Raw genomic sequence first — 16879 nt, forward strand, 5'->3', positions numbered from 1 at the left:
ATGCCGATGAGCAGGGACCCTGGACAACTTTCTTTTGGTGTTTTTCAGTAGAAAGGCCTCTGTCCTAAGTTTTCATAACTGTGACCTTAATTTCCTAACGACCGTTCCACAGGTGCATGTTCATTAATTGTTTATGGTTCATTGAACAAGCATGGGAAACGGTGTTTAAACCCTTTACAATGAAGATCTGGGAAATTATTTGGATTTTTATGAATTATCTTTTAAATACAGTGTCCTGAAAAAGGGGTGTGTCTGTTTTCCGAGTTTATGATGACTACATTGATTTGGGGTTGACTTTCCTCAGCCAGTGTGTTACATGTGCAAAAGTATTAAATCTCACAACTCGATGAAACAGTCACTCTTGCGCAGACATTTGGAAAATAAGCCACAGGAGTTTGAGTGAGAATTAAGACGACTTTCGAGTAGTAAGACAAGTATGAGGGCAACATATACTATTAATAAGAAGGAGCTAGAAGCATTTTCTATATAGCGAGCTACAGAGTGGCTCGGACAGGCAAGCCCCGTACTATTGTGTAGGACCTATTTTTTTCTGCTGCTGCAGATATGGCTGGGACAATGCTAGGGGAAAATGCGCCAAAAAACTAGACAGATAATGCCTTCATCAAACAACACTGTTCCACAACACACCAGTGACATGGCAGGAGATATTTTGAAACAATTACTACTTTGCATACAAGCCAGTAAATTCTATGCCTTACAGCTGAATGAGTCAACAGACGTGGCGGGCCTGGAACAGCTCCTGGTATATGTTCGTTATGTTTATGGGGGGTCAATTAAGGAAGGTATCCTCTTCTGCAAACCACTGGAAACCAGGACAACAGGAGAGGATATTTTTAAAGTACTGGACAGCTATGTGACATCAAATGGACTTTGGTGGTCAAGATGTGTTGGTATCTGTACTGATGGTGCAAAAGCCATGACAAGGAGACATAGTGGAGTGTTAACGTGCGTGCAAGCAGTTGCTCCCGATGCCACTTGGGTACACTGCAGCATCCACCGAGAGGCTCTTGCTGCCAAGGGAATGCCTGACAGCTTGAAATACGTTTTGGACACTACAGTGAAAATGGTTGACTTTGTTAAAGCAAGGTGCCTTATCTCGTGTATTTTCTGCACTATGCAATGATATGGGCAGCGACCATGTAACGCTTGGTTATCAAGGAGCAAAGTATTGACACGTTTTTTTTTTTTTAATTGAGAGATTAAAAGTTTCCCTGACCATAATTCTCACCTGTCTGACCGCTTGCATGATGACAAGTTTCTCACACGACTGCCTATCTGGGGGATATTTTGTCCTCACCTGACTGATCTGAATCCAGGATTACAGGTACTCTCCACAACTATATTCAACGTGTGGGACAAAATTGAGGCTATGATTGTAAGAAGTTTGAGCTCTTCTCTGTCTGCATTAACAAGGACAACACACAGGTCTTTCCATCATTATATGATGTTTTGTGTGCAATTTCTTAAATTTAATTAGGCAAGTCAGTTAAGAACAAATTCTTATTTTCAATGATGGGCCTAGGATCAATGCTCTAACCACTAGGCTACCTGCCGCCCCAAATGAACTCAAGCTTACAGACAATGTCAAATGTGATATAGCGAAGCACCGTAGTGCGTTGGGTGTGCAATTATGCAGGTACTTTCCCAAAATGGATGACACAAACAACTGGATTCGTTATCCCTTTCATGCTCTGCCTCCAGTTAACTTACCGATATCTGAACAAGAGAGCCTCATTGAAATTGCAACATGCGGTTCTGTGAAAATTGAATTTCTGGATAGGCTGCGCTCAGAGCATCCTGACACTGATGCCCTTTGCAACCATGTACCTATGTGTGAGTGGATTCTCGGCCCCACTAGTATGACAACTAAATACAGGCACAGACCGTGAGTGGAAAATGATTTAAGACAGACCCTCTCCAATACAACCCAACATTGCAGAGTTATGTGCATCTTTTCAAGAACACCCTTCTCATTAACCAGTGGTGAGTAATTCACAATTTCCGATGAACAAATTAGGTTTTATATGCAAGATGGTTAAAGAGCAAAATATTATATTATTATTATCAAATATTATTTGATTATATTATTAATTGTGCCCTGGTCCTATAAGAGCTGTCACTTCCCATGACCCGGGATGTGGGAAGTGACAGAGGGGTATGCAGCTGCAGGTTGAATGTTTAAAGGTGTACAGGACTATAAAAAGTTTGGGAACCATTGTTCTTGAGCTACGACCTGAAGATCACTGACGTCATCGTGATTCAACTTTTTTTAATACATATAAAAATAAAGTTGAGTTCCCAGTTGTCTTGAAAGTGCCATAAATCCAGAGAGGGCAGATTTTTATGAAAGTTTGATGACAAAATTTGCACACGAGGGACCGCCACGCCACCTTCCTGTGCACGTGAGAACAAGGTGAGTCCAAAAATGTCTTGTATGCTGTTGAATAAATTATGTAATATGCCAGGTAGATATGTATTCCGTAGCTAAGAAAGTAATACTAAGTGTGCCTCACCCTAATAATTTGGTCTATTTTCACCTCATGTTCTGACTTGGTGGTGCAATTGTAGCCTATAAAACTGTTTTTTTTAAGAAATTTAATCATCAAGCTTTCATTGTCTGCTTATATGAGGCGGCAGGTAGCCTAGTGGTTAGAGCGTTGGACTCGTAACCGAAAGTTTGCGAGATCGAATCCCTGAGCTGACAAGGTAAAAATCTGTCTTTCTATTTATCCTACGGTTCTGACTTGGTGTACAGGGAGAACACCGTAAAAGACTGTGCATGTTCTGAATTCTGTTGCTGTAAATTGTCATTGCAAAAAGTAGTTATATTGACTCCGTCCTAGCTCGCTCATTAATGTCTTAAATCGAAATTACGCTTATCTGCTTGTCGTCCTCTTATGCCATAGTTTAACCATCTGAATTGTCAGTATAAAACACATTTGTTTAAGCAAGTCAGCCTTTTCAGCTATGTTTTTTTAAAGGCAATAAATGAGGCTGAAGAAACTGTTTCTCTGCCAGACAAGGTTACGCTGATAGCCAGGTATAGCAGTGGTGAAGTGTTGGGACTCCGCTGTTGGGACAGCTTTATGTTGGCACCATTTGTCACCGTTATAGTGCAATTCATGTATTGCTTAGTGTTGTGTAGTGGCTTTGTTGGCATGCATCTCACATTTTAAATTTTGCCCCACCAAGATTTACATGCTAAAATCACCACTGGCCATATCATGACAAACATACACTGCTCTTCCCATGCATCAACACTGTGCCTCTCTAAAGGGATATCCTACAGTAGGTTTCATAATCCCCCTCCAAGTCCCACACAAACATACAGTTAAAGTCAGAAGTTTACCTACACTTAGGTTGGAGTCGTTAAAATATTTTTAAATAGACCTCCACAAGTCTGGTTCATCCTTGGGAGCAATTTCCAAATGCCTGAAGGTACCACGTTCATCTCTACAAACAATAGTACCTAAGTATAAACACCATGGGACCACGCCGCCGTCATACCGCACTGGAAGGAGACGCATTCTGTCTCCTAGAGATGAACATACTTTGGTGCGAAATGTGCAAACCAATTCCTGAACAATAGCAAAGGACCTTCTGAAGATGCTGGAGGAAACAGGTACAAAAGTATCTATATCCACATTCAAACGAGTCCTATATCGACATAACATGAAAGGCCGCTCAGCAAGGAGAAGCCACTGCTCCAAAACCATCATAAAAAAGCCAGACTACGGTTTGCAACTGCACATGGGGACAAAGATCGTACTTTTTGGAGAAATGTCCTCTGGCCTGATGAAACAAAAATATAACTGTTTTGCCATAATGACCATCGTTATGTTTGGAGGAAAAAGGGGGAGGCTTGCAAGCCAAAGAACACTATCCCAACCGTCAAGCACGGGGATGGCAGCATCATGTTGTGGGGGTGCTTTGCTGCAGGAGGGACTGTTGCACAAAATAGATGGCATCATGAGGTAGGAAAATGAAGTGGATATATTGAAGCAACATCTCAAGACATCAGTCAGAAAGTTAAAGCTTGGTCGCAAATGGGTTTTCCAAATAGACAATGACCCCAAGCATACTTCCGAAGTTGTGGCAAAATGGCTTAAGGACAACAAAGTCAAGGTATTGGAGTGGCCATCACAAAGCTCTGAACTCAACCCAATAGAAAATTTGTCGGGCAGAACTTAAAAAGCATGTGCGACCGAGGAGGCCTACAAACCTGACTCACTTACACCAGCTCTGTCCGGAGGAATGGGCCAAAATTCACCCAACTTATTGTGGGACGCTTGTAGAAGGCTACCTGAAACATTTGACCCAAGTTAAACAATTTAAAGGCAAAGCTACTAAATACTAATTTAGAGTGTCTCTAAACTTCTGACCCACTGGGAATGTGATGAAAGAAATAAAAGCTGAAAAATCACTACTATTATTCTGACATTTCACATTCTTAAAATAAAGTGGTAACTGACCTAAGACAGGACATTTTTACTAGGATTAAATGTCAGGAATTGTGAAAAACTGAGTTTAAATGTATTTGGCTAAGGTGTATGTAAACTTCCGCCTTCAACTGTACATACAGTGATGTGGGTGGGGCTGACTAACTAGTCAGTGAGGCAAACAAGTGTGCCAGTCTATGGCACTTGTGTCTTTGTTAAATTTAAACAGACAGTTATAGCTGTCGCACATATTTTGCTTGTCATTTCATGAATAAAGTTAGTCTTAAATATGTCAACTGTATTTCCGTAATTCAATTGCTTTTGTTGGAGAGGGATGGTTTACTTGTCTTATTTACATACACCCATTAAGTCACAAAACCACAAAACAATGTGAATGAACCGGAAGCACAACTTGTTCAGTCATGAAACACATGGTTGTGAACTCTAACACACGCAGTCACATAAATAGCTATTACACAGAACGCTGAAATTAGTTTTCAGACTAAATTGAGTCGAGCTTTACACCAACTAACCCCTCTCTATTTCAGTCTGCTCAGTAAGCAAAGTACGGTTGAGAAAAACACTTGTCAAGCTAGTTTTCCACTTCACTAGCAGTTAGGTTGTCCCTGGCAAGATGTCAGATGGAATGATGTAATTATGACACATTTGTCTGTCAAGTTAGATCACATGGACAGTACATGAAGACTAACAAGGCATCACAGCACCAATTATTCAGATCATCCAACAGAGCAGCATTCAACATCAGGTTACAACAACACAATGTGAATTTCTATAGCCAGTCACAGTGTTTAGGGCCACATGTCCAGAGAGTAGACATTATAATAAACACTATACCAGACCAAAATAGAGCAGTTCCAATCTGTTCACTACTACAGCTTTTTTGGGATTGAACCAAAAGGCTAATCAAGCGTTTTCCTAGTTGCAGTGTGACTCATCCGCTCCAGTCTCTGACCATGGCTGTTCTTTCCAATGGGAGTGAGGTTGGTTGGTGTGTAAGAGGGGAGCGCTCTGGGGGGCTGCCAGAGAGGTGCCCGATTATAAATACATCTGCTCTGTAGTGCTGATCAGAGTTTATGGAGGGAGGGAGCTGACACTGCACTGGTCTGGCCTGCATGTAGATACAGAGGCACTCCGACTGTCATTTTCCACCACTCCTCCTAAGAGCTTCTGGCTTTCCCAGGATGCCTGCAGACACTGAATGAACTTCCAGGGACAGAGTACGCAGTAGGCAGGCAGCTCTCTGGTTCATTTTGGTACCCATCAGAGAGTAGGCACTATAGGGAGGCAAGCTCTCTGGTTCATTTTGGTACCCTTCAGAGAGTAGGCACTATAGGGAGGCAAGCTCTCTGGTTCATTTTGGTACCCTTCAGAGAGTAGGCACTATAGGGAGGCAAGCTCTCTGGTTTATTTTGGTACCATTGTGGCCCAGCCCTGCCTACACTACAGGGAAACAGAACACTGACGTAATGTTTCTCGGTACATAGGTGGGACGGACAGGAGTATATTATGAGATACAGCAGGGGACTGGCTGCTTGGAGTGCAAAACCATTTAAAAAAGGCAATAAATAATTTACTGCGAACAACACATTCAATTGGTGGGTTGGGGCTGTGAGGGTCCTCAGTTCAGGATGTGTTGTTACAGCTGATTGCACAACGAGGAGATTACTGTTCCATGTTACATCTCTGATGTGGGGTGTATATTATTACTATATAGTTACACTTTACTAGACCTCATATTCCAGGAGGAACAATAATCTGTCATTATAACATGATTACGCAATGAGTGGTGATCCCTTTAATTAAAAAGAACACTACAACCACACTTCTGTCAGCAGGTATCACATCTGTCAAGCCCAACGCAAATAGAGGACGGATCTGAATTCACCTCCTTCAGATAATCTCAAGTCAGGAAGACACTTTGGAATGAGTTACTGGGACTCTAAACCCCAAGCTAGAAAACAGATCCAGTCTATTATATAGTACATTGTCTGCATATCAGTTACCTAGGATGTATTCATTAGTCAGATTCCATTGTAAAACGTTTTGTATGTTGTAAAACATTTTGTAACGGGAACTGTTTACTCCAAACAGAAAATGTTTTGCAACAAAAGCCCTTCCTGTTTCCTCCGCTTATTTCCATTTGGTTTCTAGTGTAAGCATTACAAAATATTTTGCAACGGAATCCGACTAATAAATTCAACCCTGAGTCTTCTATAACACAATGTAGACAATAGGTTCCAGCTTACCTGGATAGGGCTGTTTTCCGTCTCGGATGGGCCAGTGTTTGTGCTGGGCTGGAGGGAGAGGGCGATGGGGACTGGGGGGTCCTGGTCCGGAGCAGGCGGAGAGACTCAACTCTGGGGGGCAGACTGCTGCGTCTACGCGCCACCCTGCCCATGGGACCAGAACCCATTCTCCTAAACGCTGCTGGCTCTGGCCTGCTGGAGAAACAGGAGCATCATAATGTTTACTCACTTTCATGTCACAGCTATCCCCAATCTGTGATGCACAAGTGTTTAATTCAACTCCACTTTAAAAATGTTTCATGTAGTCCAATGTTGACATGATCATTATAGATTACTACACAGAATGCACATTAACAACTTTTGATTTAGACTAGCTACATCTTATAATAGAAAATGCTCCAAAAATGAAAAGGGGAGTAAAAGTACTCTGTTCAGTCTGACATCATGAGCCACAGGTCAATAGCCAAGAAGTCTGATAACCATTCTACAGTGACACCTTGGTATGAAACTCGACTGACAGGGGCTACACAAAAACACGTACTGTATGTAGACACTCTCGCTCCCCCATCTTCCCTCTCTCTGGCTCATAGATATGTCATAAATGTCAGTGGTTTGATTTATCCACAGGTGTAGGGCATTAACAGAGGAAGCACCTGCAGGGCTGGGGGGAGTGAGAGATATCCTCCCTGTGCCATACACCATTTACAAAACAGCACCGGGGTTGGGTGTAAGGGTGGCAGCCAGCCAGTCACCCACCAAACACCTGCCATTTTTCATTAATTTCCTCACCCTTCAAACAAGCTTCCTCTGCACATTACACCAACAAACATGTGATTAACACCTATAAAGTGTTGATGTAGGGCTTAGTTACTGACACAGAACATACTGTAACTACAAACATAGCTACCAAAAAAATCTAATTAAATTGTATTTGTCACATGCGCCGAATGCAACTTTACCGTGAAATGATTACTTACAAGCCCTTAACCAACAATGCATTTAAGAAAATTTGGACCTAGACTTAGCACTCCAGTATCCGCTTGCCATGGGGTAGCAGAAAGAACAGTCTATGAATTGGGTGACTGGAGTCTGACAATAGAGTCTAGATGGATTTAGATGAGAGCAAACTGCACCCTAACTTAGTACTGTATAGACAGGAATAGAACAAAAATGTCAAAATCTTCTATTTGGGTTGAGATACCTGAGAACTATGAAATAATAATATTAAGCCTGTTAAATTATTCTACATATGATCTCTAAAAACACACACAACAATCACAGAGGAAGGGGAACCACCGCAAACTTTTTGCTCAGCATTTTCAGATTCCTGATCGCCCAAATTCTTGGGTGAAATGACCTGTGCATGACCTACACCTTCTATACAGGTCAACCTCAGCCAGGGGTCCAACCCAAAAACTCCATGGAACACAGTATAACCACCACATTTCTTCAGTAGTTCAAAATAAAAATGTGATCTATTGACTATCCTACAAATGAGTACAATTAAAACTTATGGAGGGGGAAAAAGTTCACATTACACAATCTGAAATCAACATTCTTTGAATATAGATTAAATACACAGCGATATTACAATTTGTATTTATTTTACCTTTACTTAACTAGGCAACTCAGTTAAGAACAAATTCTTGTTTTCAATGACGGCCTAGGAACAGTAGGTTAACTGCCTTTTCAGGGGCAGAACGACAGATGGAAGCTCGGGGATTTGAACTTGCAACCTTCCAGTTACTAGTCCAACTCTCTAACCACTAGGCTACCCTGCCGCCCCACAATCTCCTGCTGATGAGTGACTGAAATCTACTGGTGGGAGTTCCAGTGTGCTGTGACTACATCCTCTACTCTTAGATCAGAGCTCAGAGTCAGACACTGTACATGAGCCAGAGTGTGCTATAGTCAACAGCAGCTGTAATACCCCTGGCCTCTACTGGCCCTTAGCTCCTTGGTGCCTGGCCCCGTCAGTGTTGAAAAGCTGACATGCCTTTTCAGCGACTCGCTGAGAGGAGCCAAATCCACTCCCTGCCCTCTGTAATGTTGTGTCAAATTAGCGTAATCCCTTCCTTGACCCCGGGCGACCCGCTCTTCGTTTCAGCGGTTTCAGCCACTTGACACTAATACGGGACCTGTGAGGAATGACAGGTATGCACACAGACTTCTGGCACCGGCTCAAAGATGTGTGATATGCTTTTGTTATGAGAATGAGGCTGAGGCCAGCCTGCCTGCCAGGGAGACACGACATGGAACTGCTTGTCATTAGAACACAAAAATATTGATTTATGAAGTTGATGTAGAGGGGCGGGGACCTCAACCTATGCCCATTAAAAAATAGAATTCATGTCAATCTTTTCCACCCTCCAAGAATCTGTGGATCAAGTTCTAATTGCGATGACATTTAACAGCGCATAAAATTGTTTTTGTTTTGAAGTATTTTAAGCAAAAACAGGAAGCTCATGGCTGTGGGATTGCCTACCTCCACCCACCAGTGTTGTATGCATGACTACCACATAATTAGTGCTATGAATGGAAAAACGGTATGAAAGTTAGATAAGTGGCAACTTTTATGACCTTGAATTTCCTGTTGAGGTTCTTTGCCCCTATGACTAACATGCATGTTGATCATAAAGGTTCCCATATGTAACAGCAGTCTGTGGGAAAGTCATTCTGCTGGCTGGGAGCCAACTCCTCTGGCTGACCGATAAACGTATAAAAGTAGTCAATTCTCTTGGGCCCTCTCAGAGAAATTGACAGAGCCATAAATTTATTGCTTAGTGAAAACATCTACATGAAGAAACCTCAAATCAAATAATATTCCAAATAAAAAAAGGTCTATCATTAATAGAAGCTGTGAATTGCAGTATGGAGAAGATGTTGCTCTTGCTGTGCATTTCTCAGTTGAACAATACAGATGTGTCTAACAGGGGATTTCTGACCAACCTGTCTTTGACTGACCCTTCTGAGTCTGGGGTAGGACCGGGAAGGGTCCCTCCTCTGGTCTGACTCACACTTCCCTGCTGGGACACGCCCTTTTGACTCCTCTTGGCTCTGATCTGGAGGGAGATGGAGACCATAACAATAACCGAACACTACTGAACGTCTCAGCTAATTGAGACAGTATAGACCCAATGTAAAATTGAGAGGAAGAAAAAAACGTAGTCCTATGAAAATACTTTTAATAAGTGAGTCGTAAAATGGCCTCCGAGTATCTGGTTGAAAGGGAAGGTTCCAGTTCTAATCCAGACGGTGCCCCTTCATGAAAGTCCTAGTTAGCCAGAAGGGCAGTGTAAAAATCTGCTTCTCAGAGGTAAATGGGTCAAATCCCTTCTCTTGTGTAATGTGACATTTTTTCTAAACGGAGAATGGCAACTGCATGCATGTGTGAAACGCAAACTAGAGGTCAAACTAAACCCTAAGATCCCAATAATACTGTAGGCCCTGGGAGAACTGCCACAGACCAGTCTCATTCAGCAGTTTCAGGCAGTTTCATGCTTTGTGTTCCTCTGGGAAGGCACACTGACTGAGTCCAAATGGGTCTTGAGGCTGTGTAAATCCAGCCAGTCATAAACACATAGCAATTATAGACTGTAACAAAGGGCTAATGAAAACTCAACACTGTTGAAAAGTAATATACTGAAAATCCGCAGATGATGAATACTGAGGGTCCCTGCAGAATAGCTTGATTTTTACAAAGTACTGTGCAGAATAACCAAACAAACATAAGGAGAGGAGGAAGAGGTGATGGATTTCGCTAGAAAAATGGTGAGAGCCTGGGAAGATCTCAATTGCTCCTTGCGTCCTCGTCGCCTTCTCAAAACCCATTGGAGGAGTAGGTCAGAGGGGAGGGACCTCGCTCTCATCCAACGAGTTTTGAGAAAGAGACGAAGAGAGGACACGAGGCATCTGCAATTGAGATCTTCCCCACATTTCAGAACTTTCTCTACAGGTGAATGAGAGTTGGCGTAGCGTGTGTTTGACCCTGGCTAGCCGACCTGTGACTGTGTGATTGAGGAAGTTGTCCTGCTGGCCTTGGAGGAGCGGCGCCTGGCAGAGCTGCCTTGGGATGGGGAAGGCTTACTGTCCCCACTCTGACAATCCTTATCCAGCAGGTAGCGCTGGGCCATCCTCACTAGCCGGGTGAACACGGTCTTAACACCGGACACCGATGAATCTATTGGGACACAATGGGTTAATTCAGGACATGAGGAAAAGTCTATGACATGGTGTAAGTATGTTTTATGTGTTGTAACAATCTCAAACATACACAGTACTGGACACAAAAATGTGTCTTTGAACTACAAAATGAACATGCATTTTTCATGGTCATACCCCTACAGTGTGTTTGTATGTGGTCCCCCATGTACTGCACAAATGAATGTTATCAGCAGCCTGTCGCATTGACTCTGGTGGTATAGTCTATCTGCTGTGAGCTAGGCAAACACACAGGGGAGAAGTCCCTATGCCAACCACACGTATGAACACCTGGAATCTAGATGGCAGAGTCTGATAATCTATCGGCTATCTCAACAACAGGACAAGAGCCTATGGGATTGTGAGCGCCTTTCACAGATAGTCGAATTTACACAGCTGCCACGTTGGGGAGATATCCATTTCACAGCTCGTCAAAGTATTGTTCATTAAACAATATTTCTAACTGCGATATATACACCACAACTTGACAGGCTTAGCATTGGGAACTTTCATTTCTCAGTTTTTTGCCAGAACACAAACAGGTTAATCACATCACTTGCTGTATTAATCTAAAACTTTTCTGCCGACTTGCAGTCTTAGCACATCTTGACAATACCAACTTGCATATTTTATTTAATGTGGCCTAGGGTTTATGTGGGAATTAGTTATGACAGTACATCCATCTCACTTTTATGAGGCCATATAAAAAGGTGTGCCCTGTGCCAGTAATGTTGAAAGACTAGGGAGTCTTCACCCGTTGTACTGGATAGTACCTGGGATTTAGCCTGGTTATAGCTGGTCCATAAGCACCCTGGTATTATGAACTGCCTCACCCTTCCTTACTGAGTTCTTGGCTTCCAATTTAGGTCCATCCCCACTCTTCTCCTGCTCCTTCACCTTAGTGGGCAGTGGTGGTGGAATAGGTTTCTCAATTTTTCCTGCAACGAGAGGAACACACACTTAATATGAAGAAATGTAATTTTTTTAAATGGTTGTGCTTGGTAACATTGGCACAAAATATTTTTGGGTCGTTTTATATTGATGGGGCTTTAACCAGCAAGGCATGAAACAGGCTAGCCATCTGCAGCTGACCAACAAGACAACTTTGATTGATTTACTAAGAGCAAGAAGGTACTGTACATGTCATCAAGTCAGACCTCATGTGATAACATGTACTGTAGGTCTACTGTATAAAGCCATATTTGAGGTTTTGGCCTTCCATTGAGTCATCTGATTTTAAATCTCTATTACCCCCGACCAGCCCTCAATACATCAATCAATGCCAGAGGTGGATTATAAGTTATCTTCTGCAGTGATATTAAAACAATAACAAGAATTGACATGCATGTTCACATCCTCTGGAACATTAAAGAAAGGAAGACAGGACTCCAAAAGAAAGCTTTCGGCCCATTTCCCATTGTTGACTTTGCGGTCCAAGTAAAATGCTGTGGATTTCCTCTAGGAGCTGATCAGCCAGGCTGAGGGAAGTCCATATACAGTATTTGGAGAGCGGTTGATGTTAATAGAGCAGAACACCACACAAAGATGACATCCGCTTCAAAGAGCAGGAGCCAAACAGATTAGCAGATGATGCAAAATAAAGGTTTAGCCCTGCAGACTAATGCTATAATGACAGAGGCAGGCTGGGTAATCCACTAAAGATGTGCCATTTCAGAGGAAGGCTTTCTTCCACCACTCTCCACAGGAAGAGTGGGAGCCAGAGTGACTGCTCAGTTCACAAGACCAGGAAGTTCCAGCCTAAGATTGTCACTTCCTACTGACCCTGGACACCTGGTCTCTTTAGAGTGGACTAGAGTGTTTGAACTGTGGGGAAGAAGAGTGTGTGCTATAAATAATGGTACAGTATGTTATGCTTGTTTCCCAGATGTAGGTGTATGTCCTAGTACAGCTTGCTGTGTCTGCTGGACATGTAGTCCATGTTTGCAGTTTCACAGAGGAGGGAGCTGGGGCAGAGCCTGGATAATGTAAGGTTGTTTGGCTTAACCCTGTGATTTTAAGAGTGACCTCATCTGCCCTCGGGTTCTTTGCTGACTCAAGGCAGTAATCACACACACAGTCAATGAGCTCACCCCCAATGACTGACAAGCAGAGTCTGACTCTGGACCTAATAAGAAGCTAGAAGAATGACTGCTTTCAGTTTCACATGTCATCCTCTGTGAGTAAGCCGATTCGTAATTGCCCTGGAATTAGCGATGACATACTGTTTCCGGTTTTCTTTTCCTGCTGCCCTCAGGATCATAGTAGACAATCAGCAGTCCTCATCAGATTTGTCTGATATTGCTCAAAGGGACTTTTTCCTGCTGATCAACCTCAAAACACCAACTATAAACAGACTAAAATGAGAGTGTGCATTTATCATTAGGAACACATTGATAAAACTCCTCGTCATCAATCTGGGAGAGCAGTGTTGAACTGAACTTGTGCCAAGACATTACAGGACTCCAGCCTTCCAAGGCACACAGGATTACTTTCATCCCCAAACATAATGATCCCAATTCATCTATAAGTACTGTACAGTGTGTGTGGTCACTGGCCTAATGGTGGCTTTAATGCCTTCATACAATACATGACTGTATCAGTGTATGTATCTTAGGGCAGAATGTTGGTGGTGGAAGAGTAAGGGTAATCCACAGGGAAATATATTTAGAAACTCTCTAGGATTCCCGATAGTGTGTCTGTGCATCCCAGGTATATCACAGATCAGAGCCAATAGACATGTCGAAGCATCAAACCTATAGGCCTACATTCCTGAGATACTACAAGGAAACTAGTGTTAGTTCTATAATAACAATGGCTGACAAAAGTAATTAATGCGAAAGCTGCTAGGTCATCACCACAGATAAGCAGTGAAAACACATTTCTCCCCTGAAACTGATAGCAATCACTTCCTCTCTGATGCACAGATAAACATAATGTTGGCCCTGCAACCTGTTGCCAAGGCACCTACAGACAGATTAAACCTGTCTGTGCTGATGCATGTCCAGCAACGCCACATACACTAGGTCAGCACTAACAGTCAACTATTCGAAGTAGCTACTTAAGGTTCGGATGGCAACAGACCTTTAAGGGCCTTTACACCTCATGATTAACTACAACATTGGTGTGGATTAGGAAACATGCCATTGTACAGTCATAGCAAAGCCTGGTGTAGCCCTAACCAACATTGTGAATTTACATTATGCTAAATAATGTACTGTAAAAGTCAAGCCAATAGGGCACATGCTGCAGCATTAGCATCAAGACAGCCTAGTGTTCTAGTCCTATGATTAGCATGGCATTGTTGTGTTGTCTAAAACTGGAGTGCCCTAAGGCCAAAGCAGTTCACTGAACTGAACTTGCTGGTGCCGTCGGTCTTTACATCACCAATATAGTGCAGCCTAAGGGGTAGAGCTAACATTCATCAACACAAACCAATACATACGATCCCACGATATCCATGTACACCACATTTGACAGGCAGGATATCCTTCCTCAGCTTCACATGCCACAAAACGGAAGGACAAATATGAATTGCTTTCCACAGGGTGCCCACTGCATGAAAAGACAGACATTTGTGGCCACAGGTAAGAGAAGAGATTTAGATTCATTATATTCCATATAGAGAGTAATGGTAATGGCATATTTTTGTAGGCAAGAGACTCGGTCATGGCTCGTTGGCGAAAGCCTAGATGAAATTCATATTTTTTTGATAAATGACAAAAATAAGGTCTGTAGTAAACAGGCTTAGGAGATCTTATACGCTTTGTTCTATGAGAATCAGATGCTTAAAATTTCAGAAAAGTGAAGTTTTAAGCATTTATGTAATCAAATCAAGCACATAAAGGCTTCATAATTCATAAAAGGCCATGTTAACTGACTGATATCTCATAGAACAAAATGTATAACATCTAAACCAGTGTTAACCTCAGACCTTATTTTCGACAATTATCCCAAAGCCCCATGGGAGTGGCTGAACGAACCAGATAACTAATTTCAGTTTTTTAGGACTACAAGCTGGCGAACTTGACAGTGTACATGAATGTCAATGCACATGAAGTCATTACTGTATGTATAATGCCAAGCGTGCTATAACATTTAGATCACTTTAAGAGACTAGAGCAATTTCAGTCAATCATATTCCAAATGACCACTAGAAAAGACCAAAGACCACAAGCGAAACATTAAAGATGGGCGTCTAGTTGAGGATGTGGAATTACGAGGGAACACAAGCCTGTATTTATGCCCTGGGTCACAGTCATGGTTAACGACAAACTTACAGGAGCTGTGTGGACATGCAGACATCTTATCAGTCTAGCTCATCTCCTTAACATCAAAGATTCCTCATTCAAAAGAACCTGCCCACCTTCACAGGCTTTGGCCTGTGGGGAAACGGAGTCAGGGAGATATTTGAGGAGAATAAGCCCACATTCAAGTCTAAACCCCCTGAATGAACAGATACAGCAGCTTGTTCATGTCATGTTACTCAATCATTTCTACAGGTTGCCTGACAGCTGGCAGGTTAATAGATAAAGAGGTGAGCCAGTAAAATAAAATAAAAACAAAATATCCGGTTATCAGGTTGTTTAGAAAAGTGCACACCACTTAAGTTGACCAAAACATGATATGTTAACACCTTGCAGAGCTTAGGGAAACTTCAATCACTTTAAAGGTCAAACAGACAAACAGGCTGTTGAAATGTCCTAGCGGAATAGGTGAAATGGCGGTGTGGAAGAGAGGGCAGAGGTCCAAAGCAGCAGGAAACCTGATAAAGGGTAAAAGGAGCTCAAACAGGACAACGGCTACAAAACAGCCAGGGACGGCGCCAAGGAACACAGCAGAACAATACTAAATAAGTAGTTACCTGCGTAAGAAAAATGCCTGTTTTCATAAGATAGTTTTCATAAACTGAGTCAACTTATCATTCACACACACACACACACACACACACACACCTAAAGTAGACAAGACCAGGCAACATTAGTATCAATGCATGGTCCGTTTTTACCACTGAAAAGACACAGAATAAGTGAGGTGTATAGTGATTATATGAAGATCATCTAGCTCTGTTTCGCTGTACTGCTTTGCAACCCAGTTACTCCCAAGTTATAGTGGGCCTACAATAGAAATGGTGTCAGTTATGTCAACATCTTACAGCATGCTCAAATTTCTCTTATTCATTTTCGTAACGCAATCCACTTAGACAAAGAGATCTCAACTGCTTCAGTGACTGATTAAGAAATGAGGGATTGAATAGTCAACTCATCCTTCCATCTGTATAATAGCCTTTCTTGATCAATTCCATAAAAACCAAAGGGATTTCATTTCCCACATGCCAAGACCTAAACAGTGTTAGAACTGCAATGCATCCAAACAGGCTGCTTCCTCCTTTAGGACAGCAGGACTAAGCTTTTCATATGAATCCTTTCCCAAATATTCTCAGGAATGTGAGTCAGGTTGCACATTGTGAGATTTGACAATTCAACGATATTTGCACTACTACAACTGATATGTTGTTATAGCATAGGAGATGACCCACCAATGCAGTTCTGTGTAAGCCCACATAGGCTGCCATTTCACAGATAGTGTTCACACATGTCACACACTCCGTGAGAACCTAATTGTAGACCAAACTCAAATAAATTATTACAGTCCCTGTACCCTGGCATAAACTGGCAATTGCAAAACATGGTCCTAAATTGCATTGGAGGATGATCCCCCTGCTTTTCAATACGTTTACAACAGAAACCTGTGAACACACCACACATGAGCCAGTATCGGGATGGTAGTCTATTAGATGCCTATCACCTTGTTAGAGCCTCTTCTAAAAGAGTGAGGGGGACAAATAGATAGAGAAAGGTGATCGAGACTAACGCATGTATTCACTCATTCCTCAGATTTATTGTCAACTGTCTGGAGCCCTAACAAACACCTAGAGACTTGAAAATTGCATTC

The 16879-nt window shown here is 42.3% G+C and overlaps 1 protein-coding gene across 2 annotated transcripts in view; it reads right to left on the bottom strand.

Moving 5' to 3' along the window:
• Positions 1-16879, bottom strand: part of si:ch211-266k8.4 (carabin) — a 66375-nt gene that overhangs the window by 17289 nt on the left and 32207 nt on the right. Inside the window, exons 11-14 of one of the 2 annotated variants that reach the window (XM_064929462.1) lie at positions 11761-11865; positions 10729-10907; positions 9677-9789; positions 6728-6922 (exon numbers count right to left, since the gene is read on the bottom strand). In XM_064929462.1, the coding sequence (XP_064785534.1) occupies positions 6728-6922; positions 9677-9789; positions 10729-10907; positions 11761-11865 (592 nt within the window). Of the gene's footprint in view, positions 1-6727; positions 6923-9676; positions 9790-10728; positions 10908-11760; positions 11866-16879 lie in introns of those variants that run through there. The other variant, XM_064929464.1, reaches the window with a different exon arrangement.

The sequence above is a fragment of the Oncorhynchus masou genome, chromosome 22 (genome assembly GCF_036934945.1).
Source record: "Oncorhynchus masou masou isolate Uvic2021 chromosome 22, UVic_Omas_1.1, whole genome shotgun sequence".
NCBI classification, from domain to species: Eukaryota; Metazoa; Chordata; class Actinopteri; order Salmoniformes; family Salmonidae; genus Oncorhynchus; species Oncorhynchus masou.